General features: G+C 40.9%; 2 protein-coding genes across 2 annotated transcripts in view; both read left to right on the forward strand.

Moving 5' to 3' along the window:
* Positions 1-18,498, forward strand: part of Nlrp14 (NLR family, pyrin domain containing 14) — an 84,649-nt gene that overhangs the window by 30,815 nt on the left and 35,336 nt on the right. The window lies entirely within an intron of this gene.
* Positions 3,029-4,060, forward strand: Olfr716 (olfactory receptor 716). Its single transcript, NM_146604.2, has one exon. The coding sequence runs from the start codon at positions 3,049-3,051 to the stop codon at positions 3,991-3,993; it is 945 nt and encodes a 314-aa protein (NP_666815.1). The 5' UTR covers positions 3,029-3,048; the 3' UTR covers positions 3,994-4,060.

Here is an 18,498-nt window from a genome sequence, read left to right on the forward strand (position 1 = left end):
TTGGTCAGTGACCCAGCCTCTATGAGCCCCCATGCTCCCAGGTTAGTTGACTCTGTGGGTCTTCTTAAGGTGTCCTTGACCCATCTGGCTTGCTCAATTCTATTCCCCACTCTTCCAATAGACTCCCCATTCTCCACCTTTTGTTTGGCTGTGGGTCCCTACATCTGCCTCCATCTGGTGCTGGATGTAGCCTCTCAGGAGACAGTTATGCTGGGGTCCTGTCTTCAAGCATAGCAGAGTATCATTAATAGTGTAAGGGGTTGTCTCTCTCACATGGGATGGGTCTCAAGTTGAGGCAGTCATTGGTTAGCTGATCTCTCAGTCCCTGCTCCATTTTATCCCTGTATATCTTGTAGGCAAGAACAATTTTAGGTTATGGTTTTGTGAGTAAATTGATGTCTTTCTCCCTCCTCTGGCTACAAGAGGTAGCCATTTCAGTCTCTATATCCCCCTCTAGTAGGAATCCCGGCTAGGCTCACCCCCATAAACTCCCTGTACCCTACCCCCAGTCCCAGGCATCTAGCTACTCCCAGAGATACCCACCACAGATTTCCATTCTCAATCTCAACCCTTCCCCCCTACACCTGGTTACTATCCCCGTTCCCTTTCTCACCCAGTTTCCTCCCTCTATCCACCTTTGGGTCTGTGAATTGTAGCATGGTTATCCTGCACTTTACTGGCTAATGTCTACTCACAAGTTAGTACATACCATGCATGTCATTTTGGGCCTGGGTTACCTCACTCAGGATGATATTTTCTGGTTTCATCCATTTGCCGTCAAATTTTCTGATATTATTGTTTTTAATACCTGAGTAGTATTCCATTATATAAATGAACCACATTTTCTTCTGTTGAGGGACATTTGGGTTCTTTCCAGTTTCTGGCTATTATAAATAAAATTTCTATGAACATAGCTGAGCAAGTGTCCTATAGTGGGGCATCTTTTGGGTATATGCCCAGGAGTAGTAAAGCTGAGTCTTGAGGTAAAACTATCCCCAGTTTCCTAAGACACTGCCAAATTGATTTGCAGAGTAGTTGTAAAAGTTTGCACTCCCACTAGCAATGAAATAGTGTTCTCCTTGCTCCACATTCTCACTAGCATGTGCTGCCAAATGTTTTGATCTTAGCCATTCTAATGGATATAAGATGGAATCTCAGAGTCATTTGATCTGCATTTTCCTTATGACTAAGGATGCTGAACATTTTCCTTAATTGCTTCTTGGTCATTCGAGATTCCTCTGTTGAGAATTCTGTTTAGCTCTGTACCCTATTATTAATTGGGTTATTTGGTTTGTTGGTGTCTAAATGCTGGAGTTCTTTATATATTTTGGATATTGACCCTCTGTTAGATATAGGGTTGGTAAAAATCTTTTCCCAATCTATAGGCTGCCATTTTGTCCTATTGGCAGTATCCTTTCCCTTACAGAAGACTTTCAGTTTCATGAGTTCCCATTTGTCAGTTGTTGATCTTAGAGCCTGAGCCATTAATTTTCTTTTCAGTAAGTTTTCTCCTATACCGATGTGTTCAAGGCTATTCCCCCACTTTCTTTTCTATTAGATTTAGTGTGTCTGGTTTTTTGTTGAAGTCTTCAATCCACTTGGATTTGAGTTTTGTGCAGGGTGATAAATATGGATCTATTTTCATTCTTCCACATGCAGACATCTAGTTAAACCAGCACCATTTGTTGAAGATGATTTCTTTCTTTTTTTTTTTTCATTGTATGGTTTGGGCTTCTTTATCAAAAAATCAAGTGTCCATAGGTGTGTGGGTTTATTTCAGGGTCCTCAATTTGATTCCATTGAACAATGTGTCTGTTTCTGTACCAATACTGTACAGTTTTTATTACTATTGCTCTGTAGTACAACTTGAGATCATGAATGGTGATACCTACAGAAGTTCTTTTATATTACAAGATTGTTTTGAGTATCCTGTGGTTTTAATTTTTCCTTATGAAGTTGAGAATTTCTCTTTTAATGTCTGTAAAAAATTGTATTGGAATTTTGATGGGAATTTTATTGAATCAGTAGATTGCTTTTGGTAAAATGACCATTTTAATTATATTAATCCTACCAGTCCATGAGCATTAGACCCAAACTATTCTTGAGTTTAATTGTTAATTCTCTATTAATTTCACAGAGATAGTATTATCTGAATTACTACGATATAAATAAATTTCTTTAATAATGTCTTAATATTTGAAGTTCTAACTCTCTACACACATTGTGCACCACAATTTCTTCTTCACAGTCTGTGTATACTCTTTGGAATACCATTTTTGAACTTAGTTTATATTTTCTTTGATATGTGCTGAATGTCACTTTTATCTAGCAACTCCCTTAAATGTTCTCTTCCAGTACTGTCACAACCATGTTATTATTTCACAGACACCTTTCCACATATATCACAAGTGTAACTCATATTTTCTTCATTGTTTCATGAACAATTGTTTCATGCATCATAAAAATTTAAGTTGGTTTTTCTTTTTTCATATATGAATTTTAACCCTCCTGTCAAAACTAGCCAGAAACTTTCATTTTTTTCTTAATGTCCATGAGTAGTTATATCTATGCATCACATATGTGCCTAATGCCTTCAGAGACTAACAGAGGGCATCATAGTCTCTCAAACAAAAGTAAAGGCATTTATAAGCTGTCATGCAGCTGCTGAGAATTGAACCTGGGTGTTTTGGAAGAGCAGAGAGTTCTCCTAACATCAGAGACATATTTCCAGCCCTCCCAGGAGAATTTAAACTATATTGCATTTTATCTATTTAAAAACCAGCAGTGGTCTTAATTTTTAAAAAAAGCAGTGGTTATAAGAAGGATTTGGAGGATGGGGGATGAGGCTATTGTACACTGCAAACAAACAGAATAAAAATAAGCAGATATGTTCATTAGAACATGTTAGAAGAAAAATATGAAATCCTAGAACTACCCAATTACACATCACTTTTAATGCAAGCCCCTTCTATATGACTGAAGGTCATGAACTCAATCATACTGCATTCTTATTGTTTCTGACAAACAGGTAGATACAAAAACATCTCAATGGGAAGAGAAAACCAGAGCTTTGTAGATGAATTTGTGTTGCTGGGCCTTTCGCAAGATGCACAGACTCAGATCCTCCTGTTTGTCCTTTTCTTCATCGTTTACATTCTGACTGTACTTGGAAACCTGCTCATCATTGTCCTCATCCTCATGGATTCTCGACTCCACACCCCCATGTACTTTTTTCTTAGAAATCTTTCTTTTGCAGATCTCTGTTTCTCAAATAGCATTGTTCCTCAAGTGCTGTCCCACTTCCTGGTAAAAAGGAAAACTATTTCCTTTTGGGGCTGTGTGACACAGGTAATTGTCTCCCTTCAGATTGGGTGTACAGAGTGTGCACTGCTGGCGGTGATGTCCTATGACCGCTATGTGGCTGTGTGCAAACCACTGCACTACTCCACCATCATGACCCAACAACTATGCCTGCAGTTGGCCCTAGGGTCCTGGGCCAGTGGGCTCCTAGTATGTTTGGTAGATATTGCTGTTGCTTTCCATCTTCCCTATCGAGGGCAGAACATAGTCAGCCATTACTTTTGTGAACTTCCTGCACTTCTGAAGGTGGCTTCAGCAGATACTTACAGCACAGAAATGGCCATCTTTGCAATGGGTGTGGTAATCCTCCTAGCACCTGTCTCCCTCATCCTCATCTCCTACTGGAACATCATATCCACTGTGATCCAGATGCAGTCTGGAGAGGGGAGACTCAAGGTGTTCTCAACCTGTGGATCTCACCTCATTGTTGTTGTCCTCTTCTATGGGTCTGCAATATTTAACTATATGCAGCCAAACACCAAAACTAGGAAGAAACAGGATAAGATAATGTCTGTGTTCTATACAGTGGTGACTCCAATGCTAAACCCCATAATTTATAGTCTTCGGAACAAGGATGTCAAAAGTGCCTTCAGGAAACTAGCTGCAAGAGTGGTATTCTTTCGAAAGCAATGACCTATAGGGATGGTTTTTATCACCATGGTAACATCTTTGAAAATGGGGCAGGATTTTTCCGAGGCATTTCAGGAAGAATTGTGAAACAGAAGAACACATTGTGGAAATGGTGACCACTCTAAGCCAGAGCAAATTGACAAAGGTCTTTTGATTATGAGAGGTGAGATGTACTATTTCAATGAGTGGATAGTTATTTAATCTGTCTTGGACCCAGTTTAGACATAAGCATAGCCAAAGCTGCTGGCACATGCCTCAAATCCCAGTGTGCTGTCTAGTTTTATGTTAATATCAATGGCAACTTGGCATGGTTCTTATCATTTGAGGGGAAGGAAACTCAACTGAGAAATTGCTTCTGTAAGGATTGGCTGTAGACAAACCTGTAGAGAATTCTCTTAATTAGTAATATGGGATGGCCCATCCCATTGTGTGGACAAGCCCTAGGTTGGTAATCCTAGGATCAATAAAGAAGCAGGCTGAGCAAGCCATGAAGAGCAAGTCAGTAAGCAACACCCCTCCATGGCTTCTGCATCAGCTCCTGCCCAATTTGAGTTCCATAAAAGTGTAACATGAGTTCTTCTCTGCTCATTTATAGGCATGAGTGAAGCGTTACTTTGGGGTGTCTAGGTGGCCCCCAAGCAATCACGTCACTAAAATGTCTCACCTAGCATGGATCACTTCCTTGTAGCAGCATAAATAGGAGTCTCCACCACCACACTTCAATTTACCTTCCACATATTGTATGTATTGTCTTACCACCTCACAAGACTGTTGAAACTACATGCAGTTTAGCAAAGTTACACAAAAATGAGAGGAAAGTATAGGCAAGAGTGCCTGGCATCTCCAATCTAACCTATGGACTCTCTCTACCTGCTTCTATCAGTGGTGGCAACAGGCCTGATAGAGAGGGTTGCTTGCAAGTAGTCAAAGCTGCTCTGCTACAATTTCCTATGGCTGTAATGCTGGGAAGATGTCATTCTACAAATAAAGACTGAAGCAGATCTTTCCTTTGTGGGTTCACTATTGAATTTCCAATATCTAGACCAGAACCTACCACAAATTAGGGTCTCAATAAAAATATGATGGCCTCCAGGGAGGACTCTGACCCCAGGACTCAGCCAGGAATTGGAGCTGAGACCCAGACCTCTGGGCACCTTCCCTGCCAGAGGAGAGTCGGCCTCCAGAAAGGGCTCTGACCCCAGGACTCAGGTGAGAGCATCACCTTGTACCCAGGGTCTCTCAGAGACCAGTCACCACAGGAGACCATGTGGGATACAGAAGCAACACAGCTCCTTGGTCAGGGTCCCTTCAGGCCTTCAACTTCAGCCAGGAGGCAGAGCTGAGCTCCAGACCTCTGTGCACCTTCACTGCAAGAAAAAGGAGAACTTGCCTGCAGAGAGTGCTCTGATCACTGAGACTCAGGAGAGAGCTGGACTCCCAGGAGTGCTGACAGAAGCTTAAAAAATCACAGGAAGAACAAACTCCAGCCAGAGACAGTTAAAACAACTAACACCAGAGATTACCAGAAGGCAAAATGCAAACCTAAGAATCTTAATAACAGAAACCAAGACCACTCAGCATCATCAAATTCCAGTACTCCCACCTCAGCCAGTCCTGGAGACCCCAACACACCCAAAAAGCAAAATTTGGGATTAAAATCATATCTCATGAAGCTGGTAGAGGATTTAAAGAAAAGCATTAATAACTCACTTAAAGAAATACAGGAGAACACTGACTGCTAAAAGGGTAGAAGTCCTTAAAGAGGAAGCACAAAAATCCCTTAAAGAATCACAGGAAAACACTGCTAAACAGGTAGAAGTCCTTAAAGAAAAAACACAAAAATCCCATGAAGAATTACAGGCAAACACAAACAGGTGATGGAATTGAACAAAACCATCCAAGATCTAAAAATGGAAGTAGAAACAATGAAGAAAACTCAAAGGGAGACAACTCTGGATAGAAACCCTGGGAAACATTTATTATCTTCTGAAGCATGTAAAAGGGCCACAGGTCCAAAGCTGCAGGATTTCCACAACACAGGTCAGTAACAGGATATACAGAAAAGTCCCAGTGAAGATCCAGTATAGATAGTGTCCTGAAAGCTAAAGACCTTGAAACAGACCAATAACTCATTGCAATGAGCATCGGCAAGTAAAGAAATGTGGACAAAGGGTGTACTGGGTGACATACTGTGACACACTACAGCTTCCACAACAAGATTTTCTTTTCTATCTTATTTTATTTGGGGAAGAGGTTGCAAGGGTGGAGGGTGGATACGAAGGGATGGGGAGATGAGTGGTATTGGGGAGCATGATGTGAAAGTCACAATGACTCAATAAAACGATAAAAAAGAAAAAAAAAAAAAAAAAAAAAAAAAAAGAAACCCTGGGAAAGAAATTAGGAACCATAGATGTGAGCATTAGCAACAGAATACAAGAAATGGAAGAGAGAATCTCAGGTGCAAAAGAGTCTGTAGAAAATATGGACACAACAATCAAAGAAAATGCAAAATGTAAAAAGATCCTAACCCAAACATCCAGGAAATCCAGGATGCAATGGGAAGACCAAGCCTAAGGATAATAGGTACAGATGATAATGAAGATTTTCAACTTAGAGGGCCAGCAAGTATCTTCAACAAAATTATAGAAGAAAACTTCCCCAACCTAAAAAAAGAGATGCCCATGAACATACAAAAAGCCTACAGAAGTCCCAACAGACTGGACCAGAAAAGAAATTCCTCCTGACACATAATAATCAGAACAACAAATGCACTAAATAAAAATAGATATTAAAAGCAGTAAGGGGAAAAGGTCAAATAACATATAAAGGCAGATCAATTAGAATCACACCATAATTCTCACCAGAGACTATGAAAGCCAGAAGATCCTGGACAGATGTTATACAGACCCTAAGAGAACACAAATGCCAGCCCAGATTACTATACCCAGCAAAACTCTCAATTAGCATAGAAGGAGAAAGCAAAGTATTCCATGACAAAGCCAAACTAACACAATATCTTTCCACAAATCAAGCCCGTCAAAGGATACTAAAGGGAAAACTCCAACACAAGGACGAAAACCTCGCCCTAGAAAAAGCAAGAAAGTAATCCTTCAACAAACCTAAAAGAACACAGCCATGGAAACAGAATCCCAACTCTAAAAACAAGAATAACAGGAAGCAACAATTATTTTTCCTTAATATCTCTTAATATCAGTGGACTCAATTCCCCAATAAAAAGAAATAGAAAAACAGACTGGCTATATAAACAGGACTCAACATTTTGCTGCATACAGGCAACCCACCTCAGGGACAAAGACAGACACTACCTCAGAGTAAAAGGCTGGAAAACAATTTTTTAAGAAATGGTCCGAAGAAACAAGCTGGAGTAGCCATTCTAATATCGAGTAAAATCGACTTCCAACCCAGCGTTATCAAAAAAGACAAGGAGGAGAACTTCATACCCATCAAAGGTAAAAATCTTCCATGATGAACTCTTAATTCTGAATATTTACACTCCAAATGCAAGGGCATCCACATTCATTAAAGAAACTATAGTAAAGCTCAAAGCACACATTGCCCCTCACACAATAATACTGGGAGACTTCAACACCCCATTCTCATCAATGGACAGATCCTGGAAACAGAAACTAAACAGAGACACATTGAAACTAACAGAAGTTATGAAACAAATGGATTTAACAAATATCTAAAATATCTACATTTTATCCTAAAACAAAAGGATATACCTTCTTCTCAGCACCTCATGGTACCTCCTCCAAAATTGACCATATAATCAGTCACAAAACAGGCCCCAACAGATACAAAAATATTGAAATTATCCCATGCATCCTATCAGATCACCACAGACTAAGGTTGCTCTTCAATAACAACATAAATAATAGAAAGCTAACATTCACGTGGAAGCTGAACAACACTCTACTCAATAATAACTTGGTCAAGGAAGAAATAAAAAAATAAATTAAAGACTTTTTAGAGTTTAATGAGAAGGAAGCCACAACATACCCATATTTATGGGACACAATGAAAGCAATACTAAGAGGAAAACTCATAGCTCTGAGTGCTGCCAAAAAGAAACTAGAGAGAACATACACTAGCAGCTTGACAGCACACCTAAAAGCTCTAAAATGAAAGTAAGCAAATTCACCCAAGAGGAGTAGACAGCAAGAAATAATCAAACTCAGAGCTGAAATCAATCAAGTGGAAACAAAAAGAACTATTTAAAGAATCAACCAATTCAGGAGCTGGGTTTTTTGTTTTGTTTTATTTATTTATTTATTTATTTATTTATTTATTTTAGAAAATCAACAAGACAAATAAACCCTTAGCCAGACTAACTAGAGGGCACAAGGACAGTATCCTAATTAACAAAATCAGAAATGAAAAGGGAGACAAAACAACAGAACCTGAGGAAATCCAAAACATCATCAGATCCTACTACAAAAGTCTATACTCAACAAAACTGGAAAACCTGGATGAAATGGACAATTTTCTAGACAGATACAAGGTATCAAAATTAAATCGGGATCAGATTAATGATCTAAACAGTCCCATATCCCCTAAAGAAATAGAAGCAGTCATTAATAGTCTTCCAAACAAAAAAAAAAAAAAAAAAAAAAAAAGCAGAGGACCAAATGGGTTTAGTGCAGAGTTCTATCAGACCTTCAAAGACGACCTAATTCCAATTCTCCTCAAACTATTCCACAAAATACAAACAGAAGGTACTCTACCCAATTCATTCTATGAAGCCACAATTACTCTTATACCTAAACCACATAAAGACCCAACTAAGAAAGAGAACTTCAGAAAATTTTCCCTTATGAATATTGAAACAAAAATGCACAATAAAATTCTCTCTAACCGAATCCCAGAACACAGCAAAATGATCATCCATCATGATCAAGTAGGCTTCATCCCAGGGATGCAGGGATGATTTAATATATGGAAATCCATCAATGTAATCCACTATATAAACAAACTCAAAGACAAAAACCACATGATCATCTCGTTAGATGCTGAGAAAGCATTTGACAAAATCTAAAACCCTTTCATGATAAAAGTCTTGGAAAGAACAGGAATTCAAGGCCCATACCTAAACATAATAAAAGCAATACACAGCAAACCAGTAGCCAACATCAAACTAAAATGGGGAGAAACTTGAAGCAGTCCCACTAAAATCAGGGACTAGACAAGGCTGCCCACTTTCTCCCTACCTATTCAATATAGTACTCCAAGTCTTAGCCAGAGCAATTAGACAACAAAAGGAGATAAAAAGGATAAAATTGGAAAACAAAAAGTCAAAGTATCACTATTTGCAGATGATATGATAGTATATATAAGTGAGCCTAAAATTTCTACCAGAGAACTCCTAAACCTGATAAACAGATTCAGTGCAGTAGCTGGATATAAAATTAACTCAAACAAATCAGTGGCCTTTCTCTACACAAAGGATAAACAGGCTGAGAAGGAAATTAGGAAAACAACACCCTTCACAATAGTCACAAATAATATAAAATACCTTGGTATTTAACTAAAGAAGTGAAAGATCTATATGATAAAACTTCAAGTCTCTGAAGAAAAAAATCAAAGATCTCAGAAAATGGAAAGAGCTCCCATGCTCGTGGATTGGCAGGAATAATACAGTAAAAATGGCTATCTTGCCGAAAGCAAGCTACAGATTCAATGCAATCCCTATCAAAATTCCAACTCAATTCTTCACTGAGTTAGAAAGGGCAATTTGTAAATTCATCTGGAATAACAAAAAACCTAGGATAGCAAAAACTATTCTCAATAATAAAAGAACCTCTGGTGGAATCACTATGCCTGACCTCAAGCTGTACTACAGAGCAATTGTGATAAAAACTGCATAGTACTGGTACAGCTACAGACAGGTAGATCAATGGAATAGAATTGAAAACCCAGAAATGAACCCACCACACCTATGGTCACATGATCTTTGACAAAGGAGCTAAAACCATCCAGTGAAAAAAAGACAGCATTTTCAACAAGTGGTGCTGGCACAACTGGTGGTTATCATGTAGAAGAATGTGAATTGATCCATTCTTATCTCCTTGTACAAAGCTCAAGTCTAAGTGGATCGAGGAACTCCACATAAAACCAGACACACTGAAAGTTACAGAGAAGAAAGTGGGAAAAAGTCCTGAAGATATGGGCACAGGAAAAAAATTCCTGAATGAAACAGCAATTGAGTGTGCTGTAAGATTGAGAATCGACAAATGGAACCTCAAAAAATTGCAAAGCTTCTGTAAGGCAAAAGACACTGTCAATAAGACAAAATGGCCACCAACAGAGTGGGAAAGGATCTTTACCAATCCTAAATCCTAAAGGGGACTAATATCCAATATATATATATATATATATATATATATATATATATATATATATATATATATATATAAAGAACTCAAGAAGCTGGACTCCAGAAAATCAAATAACCCTATTAAAAATGGGGTACAGAGCTAAACAAAGAATTCTCAACTGAGGAATACCGAATGGCTGAGAAGCACCTGAAAACATGTTCTACATCCTTAATCATCAGAGAAATGCAAATCAAAAGAACACTGATTTCACCTCACACCAGCCAGAATGGCGAAGATCAAAAATTCAGGTGGCAGCAGATGCTGGTGAGGATGTGGAAAAAGAGGAACACTCCTCCTTTGCTGGTGGGATAGCAAGCTGGTACAACCACTCTGAAAATCAGTCTGGCAGTTCCTCAGAAAATTGGACATAGTACTACCGGAAGATCCAGCAATACCTCTCCTGGGCCAGAAGATGTTCCAACTTGTAATAAGGACACATGCTGCACTATGTTCATAGCAGCCTTATTTATAATAGCCAGAGGCTGGAAAGAACCCAGATGCCTCTCAACAGAGGAATGGATTCAGAATGTGTGGTACATTTACACAATGGAGCACTACTCAGCAATTAAAAACAATGAATTTATGAAATTCTTAGGCAAATGGATGCATTTGGAGGATATCTTTCTGAGTGAGGTAACCCAATCACAAAAGAACACACATGATATGCACTCACTGATAAGCAGACATTAGCCCAGAAACTTAGAATACCCAAGATAGATACAATTTGCAAAACACATGAAACTGAAGAAGAAAGACCAAAGTGTGGATACTTCTTTCTTCTTAGAATGGGGAACAAAATACCCATGGAAGGAGTTACAGAGACAAAATTCGGTGCTGAGACAGAAGGACCGACCATCCAGAGACTGCCCCACCCGGGTATCCGTCCCATAAACAACCACCAAATCCAGACACTTGCATATACCAGCAAGATTTTGCTGACAGGAGCCTAATATAGCTGTCTCTTGTGAGGCTATGCCAGTGCCTGGCAAATACAGAAGTGGATACTCACAGTCATCTATTGGATGGAACACAGGGCCCCCAATGAAGGAGCTAGAGAAAGTACCCAAGGAGCTGAAGGGGTCTGCAACCCTATAGGAGGATCAACAATATGAACTAACCAGTACCCCCCAGAACTGTGCCTCTAGTTGCATATGTAGCAGAGGTTGGCCTAGTCGGCCATCAATGGGAGGAGAGGCCCTAGATCTTACGAAGATTATATACCCCAGTACAGGGGAATGCCAGGGCCAGGAAGCAGTAGTGGGTGGGTTGGGGAGCAGGGAGGGGACAGGGTATAGGGTACTTTCGGGATAGCATTTGAAATGTAAATGAAGAAAATATCTAATAAAAATAAATAAATAAATATATGAATAAGTTGGAGCCCTGAGGAAAACTGTTGGCTTTGAATCAAGCTTTTTCTGTCTTTATTTAAATAAATACAGTCAGGTCAGTCCAAAAAGAGATGGATTCCATGAAGATAGAAAAGAATATAGTTTATAGTAAAGAATCCAAAGCATCTTAAAGTCCCTCAGTCCTCAGGGTCCTTGACCTTGACAATGACAGTCATCTGTTGAGAGAAACCTCATCAAGTTCTGCCCCAATTATCTGGACCATGAGGTCTTGAAACCTGAAAATAGGCCTCAGGCAACACTTCCAGGCTGTAAGAGAAGGTCTTAGGCTACCTGGTAAGAAACTTCACAAGCAGACAAGGCTCGTACCTTTTCCCACATTATGCATTTTAATTCACTATCCAAGACTGTTTACTTACAACAATTACAAGTTGGAATTTTAAATTTTCTCCAGTTTGTTAAATACAACATTTGTAAAGATTTTTTTCCCTTCATGAGCAATTGAAGTCACCTCCAATACTGTGAGCGCCCGACTCGCCAGCAAAGCAGACACCACAACAGGATCCTTCTGCAACGTTTATTGGGAGAGCATTTACTGCGTAGGCAAGAAGACTCCGAGCCCAGAACTGGTGCTGCTTATATAGGCCTAGGAGAGGCATGTCTCACACCCGGTTTGGTTATGCATTCTACCTCATTTGCATATTCCTCATCTGATTGGTTATTCTCTCTCAATACCTCACTGAGCCTCATTATCATACCTCATTTGCATGTCTCTCATCTGATTGGTTATTCTCTCTCAGTACCTTGCAGAGCCTCATTATCATGCCTGGGCCAGGCAGTGACTTGGTGAAAAACTTTACTACATATGTACACATTGGTTGTTTACCCAGACTTATGCATGGTGGCCAGTGGTAGCCAGCGCCACCTTGTAATGGCATATGTGGCTTCCCACACAATACTCCTAATTTTATAAAATATCATTCCACATCCCTTGTGTATCTTGCTAATGATATTCTAAATCTTGAAACACTGAACAGGTAGTGAGCAAGTATGAAGGGAATGAACTTGAACTCTAGCTTTACCATTTTTTCCTCTTAATTTGGGAATAGTCTTAAGTGTTGCAGTGGTGATTAAATGAGATAGAGATGCTGTAACTATTAATAAAGTAATACACACACACATGTCTCATCTTCTTTCACCTTAGTCAGCTCCTGGCTTAGATCTAAAGTTGTCTGTGGAGAGCATTTACCAATGTACTAATTTGACTTCTCTCTGCTCTTGTAGCACTGTGTCCATCCATCTGTCCAAGCATCAATCACATCATCAAATAATTAGGACTACTGCGCATTCCCTCTCTGAGCAAACTTCCTGTCTGTGTGTCCCCAAACCTTTTGCATGTCCTCTTATCTCAAGTCTCAGGCTGATCTTTTTCTCTCAAGTCATCTATATTTTGTCCTGGAGCCAATCCTCCTTTTCCCTCTTATCCTCTTTCCTCTCCCTGTCTCATAGCATTACTCGACATCTACCCAGAATAGACACTCATTTCACACCCAGCCTTAGACCTTCCTAAACTCCAGACTACAAAATCCAGATGGCTAGTGATAGGTCTTCATTTGTGCCACAAGTCATCTCTTCTACAGCAAGCCAACACTACCACGCAAAGGAAAGCACATCTGTGGTTTTTTGTTTTTGTTTTTGTTTTTTCAGTTTCAGGTAAATAAAGGGAAGCAGAAAGTAGGGAAAGTTTGGATTTGAGTCAGTTTTTCTGGACGGGGAAAGGAATGCCAGGATGTTTGATATACCTCCACAACCTGCCCCCCACAGAAGATACAGATGAATGGCTGGCAGCTGTGTGAAGTGAGCAGGACATTAAGAATGTCGAAGGCCTGGGATGTGCCTAATCCTGTAGAGACTTGATGCCCAGGGAATGGGGATGCTGGAGAGTGAGGTAGGGGTGGAAGAGTGTGGTGTGATGGGGTTGGGGCTTGGGGAGTACCCTCTCAGAGACAAAGGGGAGGAGAGATAGGGTGAAGAAATCTGGGAGGGAGGACCAGGAAGGAGGGCAATATTTGAATTGTAAATAAATAAAAATAATTTAATTTTAAAAAGAAAGAAAGAACAGTGAAGAATTGAAAGACTCTGACCTGTGTGTTGGGGGTGGGGGTGAGATAGGGTTCTAGTTACTTCTTGCAAATCTGTGCACGTCCACAAGAGTGCACAGCGGTGCGTGGCGAGCCTGTGTCTTAAGGGCTAAGGACAGATTCCTAACTGCTGCGACCTTTAGCAAGGCCTCCTATAGAGCCAGGCAGATTTCCTTGATTTGTCTCTGAGATTCAGCACGAGTGAAGAGAGCCCAGACCTAAGTGGTACTCACAAGTGTCTCCAAGTCTCTCTGACGGGGACTTCGATGTTCTGAATTTGGGATTCCCCCTAAATGAGTCCAGGTGGGACTTGTAGGTCCAGGCTTCTGGCTCTGTCCTGGGTGAGGGACTAGAAAGCAAGCATTAGGCCAGGGAAGGGATAGGAAGCTGTGAGAGCACGAGGTGAAGAGGGTTAGTGAGCTGCCCAACAGCTGCAGTGCCCAGAGTTTAATTTCACTGCTGTACCTACCCTCTGTGGCTCTGCAGTGATGCAGTCTGCAGGTGCCCACCCTAGTAAAACAGCTCTGAGCTGATGGTTAGGGAATGGCCAATGTTGATGTCTTACGAAATACCAAGTGTCACTGGATTGGTAAACAGGGAACGGAAGTTGAACTTTCTTTTCTATTGTTTTAGTTTTTGAGAAGATAATATAATTATCCTTTTCTGCCTGCAAACCCACTGTGAATCGTGCCCCACCCTGCTAACTTTTAAATATGCTGCCTCTTTTACTTCAACTGTTGTTATATATATTTTTTTCCCTAAATACATAATTATAATCTCCGGTTGTAGTGGTGAGGTTTTAGCCGCACTGCTTCGTTTGACTCCTGGTGGTCGCACAGCATACCTGCGCTCACCCAGGCACTATCTGGATTTGCAAATGAAACACACACAGAAACACACACACACACACACACACACACACACACACACACACACGCATGCACGCACGCACCAGTTAATTTTTAAATGCCTTGGCTACCTCAAAGGCTGGGCATTCCTAAACCTTCCCCTGCTACTCCAGCCCTATCGGGAAAGTGGCCAGTGGCCACCCATCCGAAATTCTCACAGAGCTGGTTGGTTTTCTCTCCTGATGCTCCCATCCTTCTCTCCAGAGTCATGGCGATTCTCTGTCTCCTTTTTATTCACAGCAGCTGGAGAAGAGCAATGATGTGATGACCCTTATAGAGGGTGTGGTTGAAATACTCCGCGACCTAGGTGAGAACTTAGAAAATCAGGAGTAAAGTTTGCAAACTTTATATGCCCAGTACAGGGGAATGCCAGGGCCAAGAAGTGGGAGTGGGTGGGTGGGTAGGGGAGTAGGGCGGGGGAGGGGGGGTATAGGGAACTTTCGGGATAGCATTTGAAATATAAGAAAAGAAAATATCTAATGAAAGGAAGGGAGGGAGGGAGGGAGGGAGGGAGGGACAGACAGAGAGACAGAGAGACAGAGACACCAGGAGTAGACCCTGCCAGTAGGAAGAATGGATCCGTTCCTCTGACACTAGAGGGCAACAAAAAGAACATTTCAAGGAAAAGAATCACCCACCAATAACTGAGAAAGGCAGGAATATGGGCTAAGTGTGCAGGAGAGAGGATCAGACATATTGGATATTACATAAAAACATTAAAATCAATTTCAGGGAGGTTAGAAAGTTTGGTGTTCTATATTTTTGTTTGTATTTATCATTCATTTATTCGTTCATTTTAAATGGGTGAGGTAGACATGATGGCTCAAGACACTATTTCTACCAGTTGAGGAGAGTGAAGGCAGGAATATCGGGAATTCAAAGTCATCTTCAGTCACATGAGACCCTTTTTCCAAAACTAATGGCAATGAACAGAGTATTGTGGGGGTTTTGTTGGATTTTGATTTTGTTTTGTTTTTTGTTTTGTTTTGTTTTTCACTACTTAAAAGTACTGATACTTTAAAAGAGAAAGAAAAATTAAAGATATCACCAGAACTTAAAATCTAATTCATTGTCAGCAAAGACAATGTCTCCTGGCTTTGGACCCCCAGACACATCTCCAGAGACAGTAATTTTCAGGACCAATGCAGGATTCCTTGCCAGCTGGGAGCATACCCAGGAATGGCTGGGACATTCTGTGCCCTGGAGCCTTGAGAAACTTCTTGTTTATATTGAATGTTAGGCAAGAATCTTGCCCACCTTCGGTTTTACTGATCTTTGGTCAAAGCCTCCCAAGGCTTTTACCTTGTGAGCAAAGTGCTTTTCATAACCCATACCCTCACTTTTACCCAAGTCTGTAGGAAAGGGCTGAGAGTCTTGATCACAAAGCTTACAGTAAAGCTGGGGAACTTTGTGGCATTGCTCTGAGCTTCTTCCTAATTGGAATGCATCAGCCTTTGACATCCCAGGTTCTGCCACCCGACCCCAACCCCTTATCCCTACCTCCTGAGCTTGCTGATTTCTCCTTTACAAGCAGCATTCATGGGTCTTTGGGTGGAGAACCAAGTTTTCCTTAGGCTACCCCAGCATGGCCAGACTCAGAGCCCTAACTCAAGGTCACACCCCAGAACTGCTGCTCCAGGTCTGCAGCCTGCCCTTGACAAGATCCTGCAACTGGCCCTCAGCACCTCCAAGGTCTTAAAGATTGAGACTTACATGACTAGCCCCAGCTGTTGAGCAACACAGTCATACACATAGACCATGGTTATTAGCTTCTGCCATCTTGTATGCTCCAAACACTTAGCTATCCTGATCCCTGATTTAAACACACACACACAAACCATGCCTTTTCCTGGGCCAAACATTGAGTGAATTGAGTGGTGGGAGATTGAGTGGTGGGAGCTGCAAAGCACAGCCCATCCCTGCTAGGTCTACTTGAATCTCCTTCCTAGTCCTGGTCATTTTCAGGCCTCTCCTGAACACATGTGCCAAGGTAAAGCCAGCCCACTGTGGGGCCTCCCTGGTTGACCTGACATTTGTTTGCTTGGTTGCTTGGTTGCTTGCTTGCTTTTGTTTTGCTTTGTGTTTCAAGAACTGCTGGAAGTATCCACACCACCTCAGCAATCCACAGCCCCATCAGCTACTTCCCAATGAAGAGACTGTTCTACTTTCTTAACTTTCAAGTTTACTTCTTCAAATCCAATGAATATTTTCTTTATGAACTTGTTGACAACCTAAAATTCAGATTAAAAAAAAAATCCTTCCTAACTGCATTTGCTTCTCTTTTGACTCCAGAGGACCTTCTGAACTTCCCCCTCGATTTTCTGTCACACTACTGAGGGTACCTTCTCTTTTCCGTAATGCTACAGATTTCTAGACTTCCAGATGACATTCCATTCTTTGGTATTAACAATTATTTCACTGCTCAAAATTGGGACCTGACCCAGTCCCTGGTCAGCTAACAGTGTCTGCAAGAGAGAGAGCATGGACTGAGGGGCAAGAGACTGGAAGAATGAAGACAGTCTGTCTGCTCAAGGATCAAGTCTCAAGTCTCATATATTGGAAGGCAACTATGAGTATATATGCACTCGCTGGGGAGTGCAGCTAGAGACACTTAACCACAGGTCCAGGATATATAGGAGAAAAACAATAATGTTATCAGTGTGTTCAGCTGTGGTGGGCTTCTTGCAAAAACATCATGCTAAGAAAACAAGTCTCTCGTTAGGGTGGAAAAGTACCAACTGTAAGTAAATAGCCCAAGATGGCTGCAGAGATGATAGTCACTCTTTTTTTTTTTAATTAGGTATTTTCTTCATTTACATTTCCAATGCTATCCCAAAAGTCTCCCATTCCCTCCCCCCCCCAACTCCCCTAACCATCCACTCCCACTTTCTTGGCCTTGGATAGCCACTTTCTGCTAGGAGTCAGCTCCCATCAGGGTCCATTTAACATTTTTTTCTCTTCTTGGGAAGTAATCAAAACATATACAAAGGACTTACACATTCTTAGTAAATCCATGTTTATATTGTCCTGATTCTCCTCTAATAAAAGTAGTATTTGTAGTAAAACAAAACCTTTTAAACCTTTTATTTTAAATATATAGTAGAGTCAATAAAGTCCTGAGTGTGTACTGTCATCAGCATAGCCCTGTCAAGGGCTCCAGTGCCTCAGACCCATAGGAATAGCAAGGCCTTCTCCCATTGTCAGCCACCCCAGGTCAGACTATGTAGTGTAGAATGCATATAGCATGTATAGAAAGAACCAATCACAGTTTTCCTCCTCCTCCAGGATGACTGCAGGCTGAGATGCTCCCCTACAGAGACCCCTCTGAGGAGATTACCTTATTCTTAAGAGAGTCAGGCGAACTCTAACCATTGCTAGTCATCACTACTCATATCTATAGGATTTCTTTTCCAGCCACTTATGTTTAAAGGTTAAGTTCGCTTAAAATGTTGAGTAAATAAACAAGACTCAAATTTTTCTCTTCTGTAATTATTGGACAGAAATGAATTGATTGAATACAGTTCCCCCTGGATTATACTCAGCTCAGCCTTGGCTTCTTTCAACACCACCCCCTCACCACCAAGCACCACCACCCTGCACCTCCACCCAATATACCCGGGGGTGGGGAGTGGAGCTCTGTGACAGTGGAGAACCATGGATGGAGGAGAGCACTTCTAAAATTAGCCATAGGTGCTGAATAAAGAAGTGTTTTCTC

The sequence above is a fragment of the Mus musculus genome, chromosome 7 (genome assembly GCF_000001635.26).
Source record: "Mus musculus strain C57BL/6J chromosome 7, GRCm38.p6 C57BL/6J".
In the NCBI taxonomy this organism is placed as follows: domain Eukaryota; kingdom Metazoa; phylum Chordata; class Mammalia; order Rodentia; family Muridae; genus Mus; species Mus musculus.

Bases quoted from the DNA above. Each gene is read 5' to 3' on its own strand.
- Olfr716 (NM_146604.2), top strand. From the start codon at position 3,049: ATGGGAAGAGAAAACCAGAGCTTTGTAGATGAATTTGTGTTGCTGGGC.